The sequence below is a fragment of the Camelina sativa genome, chromosome 8 (assembly GCF_030686135.1).
Source record: "Camelina sativa cultivar CO46 ecotype springtype chromosome 8, ASM3068613v1".
Taxonomy (NCBI): domain Eukaryota; kingdom Viridiplantae; phylum Streptophyta; class Magnoliopsida; order Brassicales; family Brassicaceae; genus Camelina; species Camelina sativa.
In genome coordinates this window covers 11,538,474-11,559,419 of record NC_141887.1, presented here as the reverse complement: position 1 = coordinate 11,559,419, position 20,946 = coordinate 11,538,474, and the positions used below count along the sequence as shown (strand labels likewise).

The 20,946-nt window shown below is 38.7% G+C and overlaps 3 protein-coding genes and 2 pseudogenes across 5 annotated transcripts; 4 read left to right on the top strand and 1 right to left on the bottom strand.

Moving 5' to 3' along the window:
- Positions 1-4,637: 4,637 nt before the first annotated feature.
- Positions 4,638-7,762, top strand: LOC104709476 (uncharacterized; annotated as a pseudogene).
- Positions 7,763-10,583: 2,821 nt separating this feature from the next.
- Positions 10,584-14,731, top strand: LOC104707072 (pentatricopeptide repeat-containing protein At5g27270). Of its 2 annotated transcripts, none has more exons than XM_087462647.1 (8): positions 10,584-11,264; positions 11,358-12,762; positions 12,858-13,169; positions 13,428-13,532; positions 13,614-13,701; positions 13,786-13,907; positions 14,042-14,106; positions 14,200-14,731. In XM_087462647.1, the coding sequence occupies exons 1-8, from the start codon at positions 10,722-10,724 to the stop codon at positions 14,680-14,682; spliced, it is 3,123 nt and encodes a 1,040-aa protein (XP_087318773.1). In that variant the 5' UTR covers positions 10,584-10,721; the 3' UTR covers positions 14,683-14,731. The 2 variants fall into 2 exon arrangements, with proteins under 2 accessions (XP_087318773.1, XP_087318774.1); XM_087462648.1 differs by having other exon boundaries at positions 10,590-11,264; positions 11,341-12,762.
- A 337-nt stretch (positions 14,732-15,068) lies between these two features.
- Positions 15,069-15,557, top strand: LOC109125925 (uncharacterized protein At1g43920, Chloroplastic pseudogene; annotated as a pseudogene).
- Positions 15,558-15,625: 68 nt separating this feature from the next.
- LOC147939949 (uncharacterized) lies at positions 15,626-18,788 on the bottom strand. Its single transcript, XM_087463464.1, has 3 exons — positions 17,247-18,788; positions 16,191-17,168; positions 15,626-16,104 (listed from the first exon to the last, which is right to left on the bottom strand). Exon 1 carries the CDS (start codon positions 18,677-18,679, stop codon positions 17,270-17,272), a length of 1,410 nt encoding a protein of 469 aa, XP_087319590.1. The 5' UTR covers positions 18,680-18,788; the 3' UTR covers positions 15,626-16,104; positions 16,191-17,168; positions 17,247-17,269.
- A 293-nt stretch (positions 18,789-19,081) lies between these two features.
- On the top strand, positions 19,082-20,255 carry LOC104707070 (uncharacterized). Of its 2 annotated transcripts, none has more exons than XM_010423343.3 (3): positions 19,082-19,388; positions 19,469-19,560; positions 19,657-20,255. In XM_010423343.3, the coding sequence occupies exons 1-3, from the start codon at positions 19,229-19,231 to the stop codon at positions 20,107-20,109; spliced, it is 705 nt and encodes a 234-aa protein (XP_010421645.1). In that variant the 5' UTR covers positions 19,082-19,228; the 3' UTR covers positions 20,110-20,255. The 2 variants fall into 2 exon arrangements, with proteins under 2 accessions (XP_010421645.1, XP_010421646.1); XM_010423344.3 differs by having other exon boundaries at positions 19,098-19,355.
- The last annotated feature ends 691 nt before the right edge of the window (positions 20,256-20,946 follow it).

Here is a 20,946-nt window from a genome sequence, read left to right as displayed (position 1 = left end):
AGGCGTCTCACTCAAGGCACTAAGTCTGTAAGAGACTACTATCAGGAGCTGGAAACGCTTATGATCAGGGCTGATCTGAGAGAAAGTGAAGACATGGTTATGTCTAGGTTTCTTGGAGGTTTGAACAGAGAGATTCAAGACAAGATAGAGCTGCAGAACTATGAAGATGTGCAAGAAATGGTACATAAGGCAGAGCTAATTGAATCACAGATCAAGAGAAAGGGAGTGAGGTCAACGTTTACGCCTAACATTCCCAAGCCAAGAGAGTTCAGTAAACCCGCCTTCACCAAGGACAGCAAACCCGCGACAGCCACAGTCAAAGAGGAAGTTAAGATCGATTTCAAGCCCAAGAGTAGCAGCTCTACAAGTCATATCAGGTGTTTCAAATGCCAAGGGATGAGGCATTATTCCAGAGACTGTCCCAACAAGAAGATGTTTCTTCTTCAAGAAGGAGGAGAGATTGTGCCTGTAGACAGTTCAGAGAGTGAACCAGAGCCTGATTTAGGTGAAGAAGGTGAATCCGCAGTCATGGGAGAGACGTTAGTAGCACGCAGAGCTTTAAGTGTTCAGACTCATCCAGATGATCGAGAGCAGCGTGAGAATCTCTTCCACACCCGGTGTATGGTTCAAGACAAGGTCTGCACCTTGATCGTTGATGGTGGTAGCTGTACTAATGCTGCTAGTGAAGAGATGGTACATAAGCTTAATCTCAAGACCACTTCACATCCAAGACCTTATCAGCTACAGTGGTTGAATAACAAAGGAGCTTTAACAGTTTCGCAGCAAGTGGTAGTGAAACTCACAATTGGGAAGTATGAAGATGAGCTGCTTTGTGATGTGATTCCGAAGAAGTCCAGTCATATTCTTTTGGGAAGACCATGGCAGTTTGACAGAAGAGTGCTTCATGATGGCTACACCAACAGGCAGTCATTTGAGTTCAAAGGACGCAAGGTCACTCTTCTACCACTTACACCCAGCGAGATCTACAAGGATCAGCTTCACATGAACCGCAAGGATACAGAGAAAGTGTCTCACAGCCTGTACATCAATCACAACGAGTTCAATAAGCTATTTGACCCAGAGATGACCACATTCATGTTTGTCTACAAAGAGACACTCGCTAGTACCAAGCCAGCAGAAGAGCTTCCACGCGAGATGATAGAGATTATAGAGGAGTACAAGGATGTATTTCCAGAAGAGATACCTCCAGGCTTGCCTCCAATACGTGGGATAGAGCATCAGATCGATTTGGTACCAGGCTCAGCTCTACCGAACAGACCAGCTTACAGAACCAATCCTGTAGAGACTAAAGAGCTGCAGAAACAAGTAGAAGAGTTGATGAACAAGGGACACATCAGAGAGAGCCTCAGTCCATGCGCAGTACCAGTCTTGCTCGTACCAAAGAAAGATGGTTCATGGAAGATGTGTGTTGATTGCAGAGTTATTAACAATATCACAGTGAAGTACAGACATCCGATCCCGAGATTAGATGACATGCTGGACGAGCTATGTGGGTCAACAGTCTTCTCAAAGATCGATTTGAAGAGTGGGTATCATCAGATCAGAATAAAGGAAGGAGATGAATGGAAAACAGCTTTCAAGACCAAGCAAGGGCTCTACGAATGGCTAGTCATGCCGTTTGGTCTCACTAATGCTCCTAGCACCTTCATGCGTTTAATGAATCATGCTCTCAGACCTTTCATTGGCTTCTTCGTGGTTGTGTACTTCGACGACATCCTCATCTACAGCAAAGGTCTAGAAGAACACTTAGAACACATCCGCCAAGTTCTAAATGTTCTTCGTTCTCAATCCCTCTTTGCTAATCTTTCTAAATGTTCGTTCTGTACTACTGAGGTTGTCTTTCTAGGCTTTGTTGTCAATGCAGAAGGAGTTAGAGTGGACGATGAGAAGGTCAAGGCTATTAAGGAGTGGCCAACACCCAAAAACGTGGCAGAAGTCAGGAGCTTTCATGGACTAGCAGGATTCTACAAGCGATTTGTCCAAGACTTCAGTACTATTGCAGCACCACTTACAGAAGTTATCAAGAAGGGTGTAGGATTCAGATGGGAGGAAGCACAAGAGAAGGCGTTTTCAGCCTTAAAAGAGAAGCTTATCACTGCCCCTATTCTCTTACTTCCTGATTTTATGAAATTTTTTGAGACTGAATGTGATGCCTCCGATAGGTGCTGTTTTGATGCAGGATAGGAAGCCAGTAGCTTACTTCAGTGAGAAGCTAGGAGGATCGACGCTAAACTATCCTACATATGACAAGGAGTTGTACGCCTTGGTTCGGGCTCTTCAAACGTGGCAGCATTACCTGTGGCCAAAGGAGTTCGTTATTCATACTGATCATGAGTCCTTGAAGCATCTCAAAGGACAACAGAAGCTCAACAAGAGACATGCCAGATGGATGGAGTTCATAGAGACTTTTCCCTACACGGTTAAATACAAGAAATGTAAGGATAATATAGTCGCAGATGCATTATCCAGAAGGTACACTCTCGTTTCTACCTTGTCTTCTAAGCTTGAAGGTTTTGATAAAATAGTAGAACTTTATGAGACTGACATCGATTTTGCTGAGAGCTATGGCAAATGCCATAAGTTTGCTTTTGAAACTACTATAGGCAGGATGGATATCTATTTTATAAGGATCGATTGTGCATACCAAGAGGATCCATAAGGGAACTGTTGATTAGAGAAGCTCACGGAGGTGGACTAGCTGGACATTTCGGAGTGTCAAAGACTGTACTTGGACTGCAAGAACACTTCTATTGGCCTCAAATGAAGAAAGACGTTTAGAAAGTCTGTTCTAGGTGCCATATCTGCAAAATGGCCAAGGGTAAAGTACAGCCCAACGACTTGTACACTCCTCTCCCTATCCCTTCTCAACCTTGGACTCATATTTCTATGGATTTTGTTCTTGGCTTACCTCGAACCAGAAATGGTAGAGATTCAATTTTCGTTGTGGTTGACAAGTTTAGCAAAATGGCTCACTTCATTGCCAGTCACAAGACGGATGATGCTATTATTGTAGCTAACTTGTTTTTCAGGGAAGTAGTCTGTCTGCATGGAATACCTCAAGTAATCGTTTCAGACCGAGATACTAAGTTTCTAGGACACTTCTAGAGAACGCTATGGGCTAAACTCGGAACCAAGCTATCATTCTCAACCACATGTCATCCGCAAACAGATGGGCAAACCGAAGTGGTGAACAGGACGCTATCTACACTCCTCAGGACCTTAGTGAAAAGCAATCTCAAGTCATGGGAAGAATGTTTACCACACGTAGAGTTCGCATATAATCACGCTAAGCATTCTGCTACTATATTCTCTCCTTTTGAAATTGTTTATGGTTTTAATCCACAATCACCTCTAGACTTGATTCCTTTACCTTTAAGTGTGAAGTGTAGCTTTGATGGAAAAGAAAAGGCTGAACAGGTCAGGAGGATACATGCTAAAGCTAATGAGAACATAGAGAAAAGAACCAAGCAGTACGAGAAACATGCGAACAAGGGCAGAAAGGAGATCGTTTTCGAAGAAGGAGACTTGGTGTGGATTCATCTACGCAAGGATAGGTTCCCAGAAGAGAGGAAAAGCAAGCTTCTACCACGAGCTGATGGTCCATTTGAAGTCATCAAGAAGATCAACGACAACGCCTACCAGCTTGATCTTCAAGGTAAGTATAATATATCTTCAACATTCAATGTTTCTGACTTGCTTCCTTATTATGCAGATCCCGATTTGAGGAAAAATCCTTTTGAAGAGGGGGAGGATGATATGATCGTGGCCAGCAAGGAGACAGAAGCTGCAGAGAAACCGGAGATCGTGGGAAGGATCACTCGTTCAAGAGCTAAGGAGATGGCCAAGGAAGCTCATGCACTCATAGCTGACGGGTCATTCAATCTACCGAGGATCCAAGTCTTCAACATATCCACCCTAAAGACTTCACCCGGTAATGATAACTAGATAACTTAGGTGTGAAGTTTGTACTCTTTTTCCCATAGATGAGTTTTGTCCCAATGGGTTTTCTCGGTATGGTTTTTAATGAGGCAAATAGATCACTACGTCGAGTTATCTAGAAGTCATTACCAATGGGGAATAATGTACAAGTCACCATGACTTATGTACTAATACAAGTGACTTCTGTACTACTACAGATCACCTAGACGCTTCGTTGTTTTCTTATTTCCTTTACACGCCTTGTTGTTTTATTTTGAACTTCCTGTTGTTTGGAGTGTCGAGCCTTAGGGTTGATTATAAAACCCAAAAGCAACGCCTCCTTGTTTGGTAGCGAAGAAGTTTTATGTAACAAGTATTGTTGAATCTTTCTTCTCTCAATTCGAACTCGTGAATGCGTTCATGATTCCGAGTTTCTAAACACTTTGTGATTAAGAAACTCTTTACTTTATTTTCGAATCCATATAACCATCTAACACTTCTCACCATCGAATCATTGCTTTTCTCTCTCGAACATCACCTGCCGTCACTCGCAATCCACTTGTGCATCATCACCATCAATTCACGTCGCCCCTTACCTGTCATCAGCCTCCATCAGAGTTTCATCCTAGGGAGTTCGTATTAAGGAATTAGATATTGGGTTCATTTGATGCCTTTGTTGTTGTTCTGAACTCTGAGAAATGGACTGCAATAAGGAAGAGGCCTTTAGGGCAAAAGCATTAGTTGAGGATAAGATGAAGAATGGTGATTTTGTTGGGGCTCAGAAGCTTTTGTTGAAGGCTCAGGGTCTCTTCTCAGGTCTCGAGAGTTTACAGCAAATGCTAGCTGTATGTGAGGTCCATACTTCTGCCGAGATGAAAATCAAAGGTCTTGATAACTGGTACGGTATTCTTCAGGTTATGCATTTTGCTGACCATGCTACAATCAAGAAGCAGGTCAGGAAGCTCTCCTTGCTTCTCCATCCTGACAAGAACCAGTTTCCCGGTGCAGAGGCTGCTTTCAAGTTGGTTTGGGATGCTAATGGATTTCTCGCTGACAAGGATAAACGGTCTCAGTATGATATCAGGCGCAGGATTTATTTACGGTTTGCTAGTAACCAGTCGACTGCAAACTCTGGTGTACAACAATGTGCAGCTACAAACAATGCCAGTGATAGTAAGATCGACAGTGTTACATTTTGGACATTTTGTGCGCATTGTGGCTATAGGTATAAGTACTTGAGAATATATGTGAACACTCTGATGCGCTGTACCATTTGTCAAAAAACCTACATGGCCTACGACACTGGATTTATTAGAGCACCACCTAAATCAAGCACTGGTCAAAAAGAAGTTCGAAATAAGGGGCCGGGTAACACATCTGTGAATACAAATGTGGAGTCTACTGCTGCTCAACCACGAACTGTAGCAGCTGATGTCGATAAGAAAGAAACTTTCAGCGAGAACAAGAATGGAGGAGGCGAGAGCAGAAAAACTGAAGCGAAAAAGTCCAAAGTAGAGGCTGAATCCATGAAGAATTATGCTGGATCAAGTAATGAGGGAAAGAGGAAGAGTGCAGCTAAATTACACAAGCAACAACCTGAGGTTACAGAACCTCAAAGGGGTGCATCGAATTCTGTACCTCATGAGTCAGTTTCAAGGAGTGATAAAGCACCTTCTGTGAGAGAGGACAAGAACAAGAGAAAAAAATGTGTTGAGGATTCCATGGAGAGTAATAATGTTGATGCCTCTGATATTATCAGGGATAAAGCGGATTCAAAAGATAATAATAATAGGAAATCTCCAAGTAGAAGCCAACAGAGTTCTTACGCGGAGGAGGTAGGCAGTGATGATTTCCTAAGCAAACTACAAAAAAAGGATTCGGAGGTGTTGGATCATCTAAACGTCTTGATTCTGGTGGTTCATTTGCCCCTTCATGTGTGTCTAAAGGAAAAGATAAGAAAAATTTGTATTCTGGATATCAAGAAATCTCATCAACCAAGGACAAAGATGGTGACAAATGTGAAGCAAATGGAGAAGGAGTGGTTGTGGCAAGAAAGATGGACAGTAAACACAACGCTAATGTAAAGATTTTGCCTGATCCAGAGTTCAATAATTTTGAACTGACAACAAACTGTTTTGCTGTCAACCAGGTGTGGTCTATGTATGATCCGACTGACAGTATGCCTCGGCTGTATGCTCGGATAAAGAAAGTGTTGGATTCTGAGTTCAAGATGTGGATTACGTGGATTGACCCACTACATGAGGATAAAGATAACTCAATTCCCATTGCTTGTGGGACTTTTCGGGATGGTGATTCAGAAGAAGAAAACGACCACTTGAAATTTTCTTGTCAGATGTTTCACTTAAGTGGCAACAATAGCATCGCCATATATCCAAGAAAGGGAGAAGTTTGGGCAGTTTTCAGAGGCTGGGATATCAGTTGGAGTGCTAACTCAAAAAATCATAAACAGCCTTATGAATATGACTTTGTTGAAGTTTTGTCTAATTTTAAAGATGACGTTGGGGTTGGAGTGGCCTATCTGGGAAAAGTGGAAGGGTTTGTCTCCCTCTTTCGCCAAGAGGCACAGTATGGAGTTCTCCAACTTCAAATTCTGCCAAGCGAGATGCTGAGGTTTTCGCATAAAGTCCCGTCATTCAAAATGACTGGAAAGGAGAGAGAAGGTGTTCCTCCTGGGTGCTTTGAATTAGACACTGCTGCTTTACCAGAAGAATTGTTCGAGGTTGATAATTCTAAGGCTGATGTTGGGTTGGATAGAGAAAGGCCGGATGGTAAAACTATTGGTCCTTTTCCTGAAGCTTTCAAGGTTGACATGCAGGTAGATAAGAGGAGTTCATTTGAAAAGAAACGTCCAAAAGTCAATGACAATCATGGTTCATTCTCCAGTGAATCTGATGGTAGACGCACTAATCATGACATGAGCTCAGTGAAGAAGTCAAGAAAGAGTGTGAAAGCAGTAGATGGCTTGAAACTGCGAAAATCTCCTCGTCTGTTGAGTCAAACAAATGGACTGTCAGGTATCCTAAAGAAACATGGGAGAAATGATGAATAATTGTCTCAGTCCAGCTGTAACAGTTTACTGACTCGGTTAAATGGTAATGCTGCGAAAAGCCCAGAACCAGAGACTCTTGTGCCATCCAATTGCCAAACCGAGAAAGAAAACAGTTTCAACTTTGAGAACCAGAGATCTTGGGACAAATTTCAGGTTGATCAAATATGGGCCATTTATAGCAATGACAAAGAGATTCCCAGAAAGTACGTTCAGATCAAGGTAATCGACACTATCCCTGAATTCAAGTTGCATGTAGCACCTCTAGAGCTTTATCGCCTTCCAATACACATGGCACGACCCGTGTGCTGTGGCCGCTTCAAATTGAAAACCGGTAAAGCAGAAGTCCTTTCACCTAGCAGCTTCTCACATCACGTTAAAGCCGTGAAGAGTAAAAAGAACAGATTCGAAGTATACCCAGGGAAGGGTGAGATCTGGGCTCTGTACAAGAACTGGAATACCACAAACTTTGCTGAGGCTGAAGAACTTGAGATTGTAGAAGTAGTGGAAACCGACAAGCAGAGGATACAAGTGGTGTCTTTGATTGCGAAAGAGTTCAATAGCAAGCCTTTCTACGAAAGAAGTCAACAGTCAAATGCTGGTTGTGTAGTAGACATTCCAAAGACTGAAGCGTGTCGGTTCTCGCATCAGATTCCTGCGTTCCGACACGAGAGAAGCGTGACACCGTGTGGTGATGGTGAATACTGGGAGCTTGACCTGAAAGCAGTTTGGGGTCTCAACTCAAAGATCACATAGGTCTCTCTACCTTTTGTCAATCGCACATATCTTTTGCGACATAATTTGGAGAATGCGTAGGTGTCACTAAGTTGGAATTTAACTTAGTGTATATAGGATAATCACACTATGCCGAAGCAACAATGTTAATAAAATTTAACGTGTTGGGTAATAATATTGCGGTAAGAAAATAGGCCAAAAAATTAAAAATATAAAATCAAGAGAAAAATTTATACTATTAAAAGAGAAGTATTTTTAATAAATAGACATAGAGAAACTATGAAACCAAACAAAGATTATATGTGATACGTTTAGCCAAAAAAAACGGAACCAAACAGATTGATATTTAATTGTAGTAGCCAAACAAATATTAAATGATTATTAACACATAAAAATCAAAAATAAAAAATATGGTAACACAATATTCGTGGGTAAATGCCATTAAATCTAAACAAATATATCCACGTAAATTAGGTACTATGCTTAAAGAAATAAAATCAACCCACATAATTAGCACATCATACTTTATTTCTTTCTTTATAACATTACAATTATTTTGCTAATACTAGGAAAATTCAATCTCTTCTACAAAAATATATTTGCGGTTAATAAGAAAAACATATTTGACAATTTACACCAAAATTTTGGAAAGTTAACATAATCTACACGATTTTTCAAATATTATAATTTACAAAATCTTAGCAACTTACATTTTAAACGACTTCTTTTGTTGTATAAATATTGCAGTCATCTAAATCATTTTCAACTTAATAAAAACTCTCAAATCTATTTAACGCTAAAACCAAAACCTTTTTTTTTTTTATTTTTTTTGTCAAACAACCAAAACCTATTAGCTTCTTGTGTTCTTTGTTAAACCCAAACCTATTAGGTTTTTGTGTCCTATTAATCTTTTTGACAGTTTTTTATCCAGTTTCATAGCTCACGAGTTTAATACAAAGCTAACCAGTCACCAATCCATTTCACATTCTATTCGGATCTATCGTCGTGTGAAATCTAATTTTATGTGAAACTTTTATTAATTCAAACATTGATATATTGGATGAAACTAAACCACTATAAGTTTAAACTATAAATACTATAACCAATAATTATATCAATAAATATAACATTACACATACATAATATATTACAAAGTTCAAAGAAAGATTAGTTTTGAAATCAACCCCGCACGTATGTGCGGGTCTGAATCTAGTAAAGATTAAAAATAAAGATCAAATTTGTACTAAATAAAAGTAGAAGGTATAAGTTCCTAAGGTTGTCCATATAGAATTTTAAACATCCGTTCGACATCTTACTAATTAACATTTTTTAAAATTTTCAGAATTGCTTATATTAAGATTTTTTAATTGACCAATCGGGATCAGCAATCTCAATAATTAACATTTTTGAAATTATGTAAAATTTCTATATTATAATACTTATAAATTAGTGTATGTACAACATCACATATCAACTAGAAAAGTTTAGACGATGGCTGAAAACTATTATAAATAAGACAAATATCCTTCCAACTATAAATGAACAGGAAACTTGATTTATCAGGCGTCCAAAATTAAAAGTTTTATTTGGTTTATTATAGCAAATTAAAACTTCTAAAAAGTTTCAAAATGTTATAATATTTTAAAAAGTTTAAAGTATTAACAATATTGAAACTTTAGATGTAGTTGAAAAGTTTAAAATATTATAATTATTGAAACTTTTAAAAGATTCAGTTATTATAAATATTTAAACTTAATAAAATGTTTAAAAATACTGTAAATACTTATATAGAAAGTTTAAAATATTATCTAAAGTTTAAGTATCATTAATATTTAACTCTAAAAAAAAGTTAAAATATTTAAACTACATCTAAAGTTTACAATATTATTAATATTCAATCTCTATTAAAATTTAAAAGTTTAACTATTATTAAATATTATATATTCAATTTTCAAATATCTTGAAAATATCTTATTTATCTCTGGTTGTGCTTTCTATATCTTATGTGCGTTAATATATATATTTTTGTGTATGATTTTATAGATGGATTGATATTCTTTTATTATTTCTCGGTCTAAGAAAGAAGAATTGATGTCGCAAGACCTAGATTTAATGTTGTTTGAGTCAAGTTTTGAGGTTTAAAGAAGAATGATCGACGACAAGCACACATGTTTTATTAGCTATACATTTGTTCATATTACTTTCTTTCCAAGTAATTTATAATTTTATAGTATTAAAGATTTTGGTTTGAAATTTTTACAATTTTGTAGTATTAAGGATTTTGATTTGAGAATTTTCAATACGTGTGAATCTAAAACCGAGTAAGTATACAGTGAAAGTATCAATAATAGAGTGCATGTGGTGACTATGTTGATTTTCATGAATTGCAAAAATTTAACGAGAATAAAAGCAATGATTTTGGTCGTAGAATTTGATTGGTTAACAAGTTGCGTGGTAATTCAAAAAAAAGATTTTGAATGATTATTAAGTGGAAGAATGTGAAGAAGCTAACGAAGAGGAGAAAGAAAAATAGTATAACATTTGAGTATAAATTCATGATTTTATTTCAGATTTGAATTTTTTAAAAAGTATAACGTTACATATTTTATATTTTTTGAAATTGTGTGTTTATAATAAAAAAAATTTATCTTAATAATACTTTAAAGGTTTTTATAAAATAATATTGTGTAATTATCATCAATTATATATAATATTTATGCTAAATATATTAAATAAAACCTTGCGTGGAATTCAAAAAAATCAAACGGCAAAGACTAAAAAAGAATGAAGATTAAATTAAGTAATCAAACGTTATAAACCGGAAATTAAGTTGATTTTGTTTGGAGACAAACCAAAACAGATTAAACCGAATAAAACCGGATAATCACAGGTCTAAATTATGAGACTGTCTTTGAGTTGTAGTGGATACGGCGACGGCGAGGTTGTGGCCGGAGAAATTTAAGAAGAAGAAGAAGAAGCAATGAAGAGTGACTTCCTCACTTCCACAACGCACTTCAATCCTTCAATCTTTCTTCCCAAAATTTCCTCAAGAAAGTCAAAAATATCAATAACCTCATCTTCTTCCCCCGGAGTACGACCCGACCCGTGGTCACTTAGCGACGGTAACCCGGAAAAACCGAAACCGAGATACGAGAGGCCGAAACATCCGTTATCAGACGACGACGCTCGACGAATCATAAAGAAGAAAGCACAGTATCTAAGCACGTTGAGAAGGAACCAAGGCTCACACGCTATGACTCCCAAATGGATTAAGCGAACTCCTGAGCAAATGGTTCAGTATTTGGAAGATGATCGGAATGGTCAGATGTACGGGAAACATGTGGTGGCTGCGATTAAAACGGTGAGAGGCTTGTCACAGAGGAGACAAGGTAGTGATGATGATATGAGATTCGTGATGAGTAGCTTTGTAACGAAGCTTAGCTTTAGAGATATGTGTGTCGTTTTAAAAGAACAAAGAGGTTGGAGACAAGTTCGAGATTTCTTCTCTTGGATGAAATTGCAGGTTCGATTCTCTTCTAAAACCTTTTGATTTTTTGAGGATTCTGTAGATTTTGGTTTAATGAAAGTTTTGGTGATAGATTTTTGTGTTAAACAGTTAAGTTACCGTCCGAGTGTAGTTGTCTATACGATTGTTCTTCGGTTGTATGGACAAGTCGGGAAGATTAAGATGGCTGAGGAAACTTTTTTGGAAATGCTTGAAGTGGGGTGTGAACCAGATGCAGTAGCTTGTGGTACAATGCTGTGTACATACGCTAGATGGGGACGTCACAACGCTATGTTGACGTTTTACAAAGCTGTTCAAGAAAGGCGGGTTGTTTTAGCGTCTTCCGTGTATAATTTCATGATGTCGTCTCTTCAGAAGAAATCACTTCATGAGAAAGTGATTGATTTATGGTTAGAAATGGTCGAGGAAGGTGTGCCACCGACTGAATTCACGTATACGTTGGTTGTGAGCTCATATGCTAAACAAGGTTTTAACGAGGATGCGTTGGAAACTTTTGGTGAGATGAAGAGCTTGGGGTTTGTTCCAGAGGAAGTAACTTACAGCTCGGTTATTGGTTTAAGTGTGAAGGCTGGTGATTGGGATCAGGCTGTTAGGCTGTATGAGGATATGAGATCTCAAGGAATCGTTCCGAGTAACTATACTTGTGCTTCTATGTTGAGTTTATATTACAAAACTGAGAATTACCCGAAAGCGCTTTCTCTCTTTGCAGACATGGAAAGAAATAAAATTCCAGCTGATGAGGTCATTCGTGGGTTGATCATCAGAATATATGGGAAGCTTGGACTTTTCCATGATGCGCAAAGTATGTTTGAGGAGACTGAACGCCTGAATCTACTGGCTGATGAGAAAACGTATTTGGCAATGTCTCAAGTTCATTTGAACTCGGGAAATGTTGTCAAAGCATTAGATGTGATTGAAATGATGAAGACCAGAGAGGTTCCTTTTTCCAGATTTGCCTTTATTGTGATGTTACAGTGTTATGCTAAGATACAGAATGTTGACTGTGCTGAGGAAGCATTTCGAGCTTTATCAAAGACTGGACTTCCTGATGCTAGTTCTTGTAGCGACATGCTCAATTTGTATACCAGACTCAATTTAGGAGAGAAAGCTAAGGTTTTTATCAAGCAGATAATGGCTGATCAAGTGCACTTTGATATAGAGCTTTACAAGATGGCTATGAGAGTGTATTGCAAGGAGGGAATGGTAGCAGAAGCTATAGAGATGGTAGAGAAAATGAGTAGAGAAGCTGGGGTTAAGGATAACAGATTTGTAAAAACACTTGCAGAGGCTATGTATATCGAAAGAAACAAGCAGGATAAACACGAAGCAGTTATAAACGTGAGTCGACTTGATGTCTCGGCTCTAGGATTGCTGCTCAATTTGCGACTAAAAGAGGGAAATTTGAATGAGACTGAAGCAATACTGAAACTAATGTTCACGACTGATCATGGTTCATTGGCAGTAAATCGAGTCATAATTAGCTTTGTGAGAGAAGGTAGGAAGTTCAATCTGGTTCGTTGTTGTTCGTTCTGGATGCTTGTTAATAAGCTCTGGATATGTTGTTGAAGATTAAGTTCCATTTTTATGCAGGTGATGTATCTAAAGCAGAACTTCTTGCGGATTTGATTATCGGACTAGGACTCACGATAGAGGAGGAAACAGTCGCGACTTTGATTGCTGTTTATGGGAGGCTACATAAGCTTAAAGAGGCGAAACGGCTTTACCGTACAGCAGAAGAATCTAAAAATCTGGGAATATCTGTTATCAGCTCAATGATTGATGCTTACGTGAGATGTGGCTGGCTTGAAGATGCATATGGACTCTTCATGGAATCAGCAAAAAAGGGCATTGACCCAGGAGCTGTTACCGTCAGCATACTTGTTAATGCTCTAACAAATCGAGGTATGTCAAATGGAAAGTTCCCAAAAAAACTTCAAAGAAAATCAGATCCCCAAATAATCTTTATTATAGCAAATGATGATTGGAAATTTTGAGCTGAAGGTTTTAAAATGGCATTGGAAATTATGAATTGATATATGACTGTTACATTTCAATCAACTACTTTCAGACTTTAGTTATAAATTATAATACATGTTCTATATTCCTGTTAGTTGCAGTGTTGAGATGTTATGTAAGAAAATTGTATTATCCTAATTACAGGGAAACACCGGGAAGCAGAACATATATCACAGACCTGCCTTGAAAACAGTATGGAGCTTGACACCGTGGGGTATAATACTCTTATCAAGGCAATGCTAGAAGCAGGTAGAAGAGAATAAATCGTTTATCAATTGCAGCTTAATTTTATGGTGTATTGAACCAACACTCAAACCTCTGTTGTCACAGGTAAACTACGATATGCATCCGAAATTTATGAGCGGATGCATAACTCAGGTGTTCCTTGTTCGATTCAGACCTATAACACAATGATCAGGTAACTGCATTAGATCTGGTTCCTTATGTTAAGACTGAAGTTGGTCAATATCTAATATTCCAGCCATCTTGGTCGGTGATACAGCGTATACGGGCGGGGTCTGCAGCTGGACAAAGCAATTGAGATTTTTAGTAGCGCTCGTAGATCGGGATTATATCTGGACGAGAAAATATACACAAATATGATCATGCATTATGGAAAGGCTGGTAAGTATTTAATCGAGAAATTTTTATTTATGTGTCGTGTATGATATATAGATCACAGTTTCTCGCAGACGTGAACCTTTGTGTAACAAATGAATCTGGTTCTTACATTGACAAATGAATCTTGCACTTTCCAGGAAAAATGCGTGAAGCATTGGCATTGTTTACTGAAATGCAGAAGAAAGGGATTAAACCTGGAACGGTAAGTTCTACATTTTCAAGCCAAAATGTTCTCAAGGTCTATTTAGTGGCTTAACATTATGATAATTGTTAACGATGGGGAGAATAATTGCAGCCTAGTTACAACATGATGGTCAAGATATGTGCAAGCAGTAGACTCCATAGCGAGGTCGATGAACTTCTGCAAGCAATGGAAAGAAGTGGTCGCTGTACCGACTCATCATCCACATACCTCTCTTTAGTTCAAGCCTATTCCGATAGTTCACAGTACGCAGAAGCGGAGAAGACGATAACTCTCATGCAAGAGAAAGGCATCCCACTATCTCACAGCCATTTCAGTTCATTGCTCTCTGCTTTTGCCAAAGCTGGGATGATGGATGATGCCGAAAGAATATACTCAAAGATGTCTGAAGCCGGTATAACTCCAGACAGTGCTTGCAAGCGCACGATCCTAAAGGGATACATGAGCTGTGGTAAGGCGGAGAAAGGGATCTTGTTCTATGAGAAAACGATAAGTAGCTCTGTAGAAGATGACAAATTTGTTAGCAGTGTAGTCCAAGATCTGTATAAAGCTGTTGGTAAAGAACAAGATGTATAAAAGAAACAATTTAAACAAATTTTTATGGAGAAAAATGTCGTTAAAATCACGAACTTTCAAATTGTGGCCATTTTAATCACGAACTCTAGGTAAGGCCATTAAAAACATGAACTTCTGTTGACTTACCGTTTTAATCACCATATTTTTGTTGACCAGGACGAAAACCACATGTCGTTAACTCCCTAAACGGAGCAATCAGCCGACGTTAACAGGTCGTTAATACTTCCCCGTTAATGTCAAAACGACACCATTTGAACCCGAGAGAAAACATATCAAAATTCCCAAATCGATCCCATTTGAAATCACAATCCCTAATTCTCTTCTCCCCAATCTGATTTTTCGATTCTTATCTCAATCCAAAACTTTTATCTCATTCCCCAACAGATATGAGTTGCAATTCTGGGCAATCAAGTGGTGAGAAGAAAGTCGCCGGATGCCATGGTGTTCCCTCGAAGTGTCATTGCGGCAAAGATGTTGTTTTCTACACATCGAACACGCAAGCAAACCCAGGAAGACCTTTCTTTCGCTGTCCAAACAGAGGAGATGTATGTAATAGAATTGTTTTGCTTTTGTGTGTTATCGAGTTTTGATTCATGTTTTTGTTTTTTCAGGACCATTTGTTTAAATGGGTTGAAGAAGGTGTATACGAAGAGGTTGTAGATGCTTTACCAAAATTTTCTATCATTGGCAGAGAGATTGAAGATTTGAAGGAAAGGATTGAAGAACTGAAGGAAGATGGAATGTTGATCAAAAGAGACACTAAGAAATGGAAGTTGATGAGCTCATTGTGCTTGGTGTGTCTTACTTTTAGTGTCATTGCCATTGTGATCCTTCTTCTTAAAACCAAAAACCCAAAATTTGTTCTTGGTTACTAGAGTCTTTTGTATTCTGTTTTGAGTTTGTTGTAATGTGACTTTGTAATGGTAGTTTGACAATGGAAGACTTTGTTGCAAGTACCAATTCATAAATAGAACTTGTTTTGACAACAAACCAAAAAACTTGACAACAAAACAAAACAAATCCTTGACAACATAGATAGGTTCTACTTTGGTTCTTGCCCTTGTGAGAAAACAAAACAAAAAACTAGTTGGAACATTCAAACCATGATCCAAATCTACCAAGTCCTTGCCCTTGTGATCCTTCTCCTTGTGATCCTTGCGGTTGTGGTCCTTGCGGGTGTGGTCCTTGACTTTGTGATCCTTCTCCTTGTGGTCCTTGCGGTTGTGATCCTTCTCCTTGTGGTCCTTGCGGTTGTGATCCTTCTCCTTGTGGTCTTTGCGGTTGTGCTCTTAAGACGTGTGCTTTTGATCCTTGTGAAACATGTGATCTTGATCCTTGTGGTACTTGAGAAGATTGAGATCCAACCGGTATTTGATGAGGTTGAGATCCTTGTTGTCCTTCATGAGCTCCTCCTTGTGGTACCTAATTTAAATGTATGTAAAAAAAAAACTTGTAAGCTATGCTAACTTACTTGTAAGCTATGCTAAAACTTGTAAGCTAGGCTAAACCTGATATTTTCGTGGTCTTCCTCTTGGTCTCTTTGGTACATTAACGGTAGTTGGATTTTTGCAACTGCCCTTGTTGTGGCCTTCTTGATGACAGTTAGAGCATGTCATTATTCTTTTTTCTCTTGACATCTTCTTGGTATTTGAGGAAGACGAAGATTCATTTCTTCCTTTCCTCCTATCATGGTTAGAAGGCCTTCCGGGATTTCCTCTTCTCCATGGTGGTGGCAATACAGGCAACCGGTTCAATCTAGGCCACAATGGCATCCCTTGCACAGGCCTAATACCATCAAGGTATGTCTCTCGCCACATTTTCTTTGTGTAGTAGTCGTTGACATAATCCTCAACCTTCTCTTTTTTCCCTATTATCACACATGCCGCATGAGAACATGGGATTCCAACCATTTGCCACTTCCTGCATCCACAAGTTCTTGCATCCATATCAACACTATAACCTACACCATTGTTCCATATCTCATGTATGTTGTTTCTGGCCATATATCTCTGGCCATATTGGGCTCCAGCAATTGCTTTTTCAATCTCAGCATGAGCTCTTTTTGTGAATCGTGTCTTCAACCTATCAGCTATGATGAACCTCTTTGCATTTTTGACCATGCACTGTCGTCTTATGTCCTCAAGCAAATCGAGCAAAGGCTTTCTCCTGGCTTGTCTAATAGTCCTATTGAATGACTCACTAAGATTGTTAAGATTATCATTGCAGCAAGTACCAATATTGAAAAAAGCTCTTGACCAGGTTATTGGATTTGTAGCTTGCAGAGTGGTGTACGCTTGAGGATTGTACTGCTTGAGTTCTGCCATATTGTCATTAAACTCCCCTGTGGTGTAGCTGCGTGCTATCCTCCAAAAAATGTGTTGTAGTTCTTGGTCGTGGCTGTCTCGCTTCCAATTATCCATTATGTGTCTTGCACATTGTCGATGCTCAGCCTGTGGAAGGATGTTACTTATTGCTTTAACTAAACCCTGCAAAAAATAATTATGAAGTGTAATTAGTAAATAAGTTCTAAAATGAAATATGAGACAACAAAACTTATTGCTTACCGATTGTTTATCCGAAATGAGAGCTAGAGGTGTCTTGCAGATAGATGTCTCAAAAACCAGTCCCAGTTATCATCATTTTCTATTTCTACAACTGCCCAAGCCAAAGGAACAATCCTATTGTCCCCATCCCTTCCAACTGCAGCTAGAACATGCCCTTTTATATCCCATTTTATAAAAGCTCCATCTATTCCTATGATAGGTCTACAAGTTTTTTTCCATGTATCCTTTTGAGCTTTAAAACAGATATACAACCGAAAAAACCTCTGTTTGCTTCCAACCACTGGCCCTGGAACAGTCTCAATCTCAAATTCCGAGCCAGGGTTCTGATTCAATACCTCTGCTTGATAATCCCATATTCTTGCAAAGTGTGATTCATGACTAGCCTTTCTTGCACTCATCACCTTGGTCTTTGCCTTTGCACACTGATCTGGAGTTACTTCTAAGTTATACTCTCTCTTAATCTCAGCAGCCATCTCGTATTTTGTAAGCTTCAGATTTAATCTAAGCCTTTCGTCAAACAAGAAAGCTATAGAAGACCTCTTCAACATCTTTGAATACCCTGACCTAACACATACATGCTCATTCACATAAACTCTAATTTGCATCTTATGCTTCCTCTTCTCATATGAGCAATACACTCTCCAAAGACACGGAACACCATCCTCATCAATGTAGCAACACTTTGCACCAACCAAGAAAGAATTGGACCGATAGAGTTTAATATCATACCTTGTCTTCAACGAGTACATCAACACGGCAAGCTTGAAGTCATCAGGAGAGTTGTATGTTTTCTCCAGCCCTAGCAAAGACTCAGGATCAGACCAATCTTTAGGAGCTGCCTCATCTTTGTCTTTTTCTTCGATCTCGTCTTCGTCGTCCGACGACAAAGGATTCGGTAGCTTGTCATCGTCCCATATATCATCCCCACTGTCGGAATCCGAACCACCTTCCTCTGTTCTAACCAACTCTGGGAAATCATCTTCGATGTTTAAGTTGGCAACTTCTTCGAGAGCCGGTTCTTCGACATTAGCTTCATCGACATTAGCTTCGTCATTTCCACCACCAATTGCATCATCAACATGATTGCAATCCTCATCTCCATACACCGCGCAGTCATCTTCACTATCGTGCTCAACTGGAGCCTCCAGTTCGTCATCTTCATCACTTCTTTTTTTACGTTTTCCACGCCGACGTGAAGCTCCACCTCTATCTCTCTTTCCTTTATCTCCAACAACAGATTCAGATACAGCCGGTTCACCATCTCCATCTCGGACATTAGAAACTGTTGGGTCTTCCGGTGGAGCTCGAACTCCATCTTCAACTCGAAGAGCTACTCCATCTTCAACTCGAGGAGCTTCAATTAAACTCAGTGATTCGTCTTCTGGTGGATCTCTAACAAACGATATCACTCCTTTGTTTCTAACTTTCGGCATTTGGGATTGAGAATCGATTGGGGAAAAATCGATTAGGAATTGAGAATTAGAGAATTAGGGATTGAATTATCAATTTGGGGATTTTGATCTGTTTTCTCTCGGGTTCAAAGGGTGTCGTTTTTGCACCTCCGTTAACCCATTAACGACCTGTTAACGCCGGCTAATTGCTCCGTTTAGGGAGTTAACGACATGTCGTTTTCGTCCTGGTCAACAAAAATATGGTGATTAAAACGGTAAGTCAACAGAAGTTCATGTTTTTAATGGCCTTACCTAAAGTTCGTGATTAAAATGGCCACAATTTGAAAGTTCGTGATTTTAACGACATTTTTCTCAATTTTTATGTAGATTTAATAAATAATATTTTAGTTTTAATTTAAAGTCTTTAATATTTAAGTCTTTTTTGGGTTTTTATTTATTTATTATTTATTTTAATAAAATATACAAAAAATATCTCCCAGAGAACAAACCAAAGATAAACTCAAAACCAAAAGGGGAAAGAAACAAAAGTTTCATTTCTGTGTAAGCTTCTTCTTCTAGATCGATCGAACCATGGAAGCTTCAGCTTTAAGCTCTGCAGCAACAATCATCTCGTCCTCATCTTCACCAATCTCAATCTTCTCTCCAAAGAAGAGAACAGACTCATCATCTTCTCCCAGAATCGTCCGTCTCTCCAAGAGTATACAAAACTTAATCTCCATTTCTTCTTCCGGTCAATCTCTCTCGAGATCGTGATTTTTTTTTTTGTTTTCGAATCGTTCTCTTAATCTTATTATTGTTTTGAATTCTCAGAGAAAGAAGACAAAGATTATGATCCTCCGCAACAATCCGAATCGAACTCATCAAGCCTCGTTCCTCTTTTCCAAAATCGAACACTCTCGAATGTAAAAAAAAAAACCTCGATCTCTCTTGTGGAATTCGAAATTGATTAGGTTTTTTTTTTTTTTTGTTTGATTCGTGATTTTGATTTGTTTATATAGGATGAAGCAATGGGATTGGTGTTGAGTGCAGCCTCGGTTAAAGGCTGGACAACCGGTTCAGGTATGGAAGGACCGTCTCTACCGGCTAAACCCGATACAGAGACGGTTTCGACGTTTCCATGGTCACTGTTCACGAAATCGCCTCGTAGGCGAATGCGTGTTGCCTTCACTTGCAACGTCTGTGGTCAGAGAACTACAAGAGCTATTAATCCACATGCTTACACTGACGGCACTGTCTTCGTGCAGTGCTGTGGTTGCAATGTGTTCCATAAGCTTGTGGATAATCTCAACTTGTTTCATGAGGTTAAGTATTATGTTAGCAGCTCCAGCTTCAACTATAGAGATGCTAACTGGGATGTTACCGGGTTGAATCTTTTCGATGATGATGGTAATGATCATGATGATGATGATGATGATGATGCTGGTGATAGCAAAGACCACTTCCCTCTGTAAAACAGGTTAGGGACTAAGTTATGATTTAATAATAACCCCTCTGTACAATCATGTGATTATCTGGTGTTTATATATCTGTATATAGCTACTTTCTCGTACCTTCTTAGCATCAATAACATTTGGAAATAATAAAAATTGGTCATGTATATAGCTCATGTTCTGAATTTCTCGGGGAGGGTAGATATGGATCTGAGACTGCTTCCTTTTTATATGGATTTGAAGCCTACCTCTTTAATGTTACGTGTCAAACACTGTATTGAGGTGATTGGATACTGTTTTCAGCTAGAGGATGTAGTTGGGATCTCTAGTAAAGCTTACAGAGAAACATTTTTTTGTGAAATTATGGTGGCTTTTTGTTCTCAGGCTTAGAGAGAGCCGAGAGGTTAAGTTTGCATTTTGACTGTATGCCAAATGGAATGTGTAAATCTGTTTCGGAATAAGTTGATGTTTTACAGTATGGTCTAGACTAGACATATGTGTCTTGGGTTTAAGATAACGGCTCTTGGAAATTGGTGACGAAAAGTTTTCGTGCAACGGGGGTTTAAGTTATTGTTTTGTGGCCTCTTTCTGGAGTTTAGGTTAGAGATTTATTCATGTAGCTGAAATCTCTGTCCACTTCTACGAGAATAGTGGGTGGATAGATATTGGTACAAGTTACAACCCAAGCGTCATTAGGTTTATGTTCCGGGTACAGCAAGATACCATTAGGGGACAAGGGCATATGCTATGATACTTACTTAGGGGTTGAAATCGTGTAATAATGCAAAGTTTTTTCTTACTCGCCTAGCACAATTAAACCCAGTGGTCATGGTTTCGTGTGCAAACAAAGACGGAAAT

Coding starts and splice junctions, on each gene's coding strand:
- LOC104707072 (XM_087462647.1), top strand. CDS start 10,722: ATGAAGAGTGACTTCCTCACTTCCACAACGCACTTCAATCCTTCAATC. Junction 13,533..13,613: donor CAAGGCAATGCTAGAAGCAG/GTAGAAGAGAAT, acceptor CTGTTGTCACAG/GTAAACTACGATATGCATCC. Junction 13,702..13,785: donor ACCTATAACACAATGATCAG/GTAACTGCATTA, acceptor TCGGTGATACAG/CGTATACGGGCGGGGTCTGC.
- LOC147939949 (XM_087463464.1), bottom strand. CDS start 18,679: ATGCCGAAAGTTAGAAACAAAGGAGTGATATCGTTTGTTAGAGATCCA.
- LOC104707070 (XM_010423343.3), top strand. CDS start 19,229: ATGGAAGCTTCAGCTTTAAGCTCTGCAGCAACAATCATCTCGTCCTCA. Junction 19,389..19,468: donor AATCTCCATTTCTTCTTCCG/GTCAATCTCTCT, acceptor TTGAATTCTCAG/AGAAAGAAGACAAAGATTAT. Junction 19,561..19,656: donor AAAATCGAACACTCTCGAAT/GTAAAAAAAAAA, acceptor TTGTTTATATAG/GATGAAGCAATGGGATTGGT.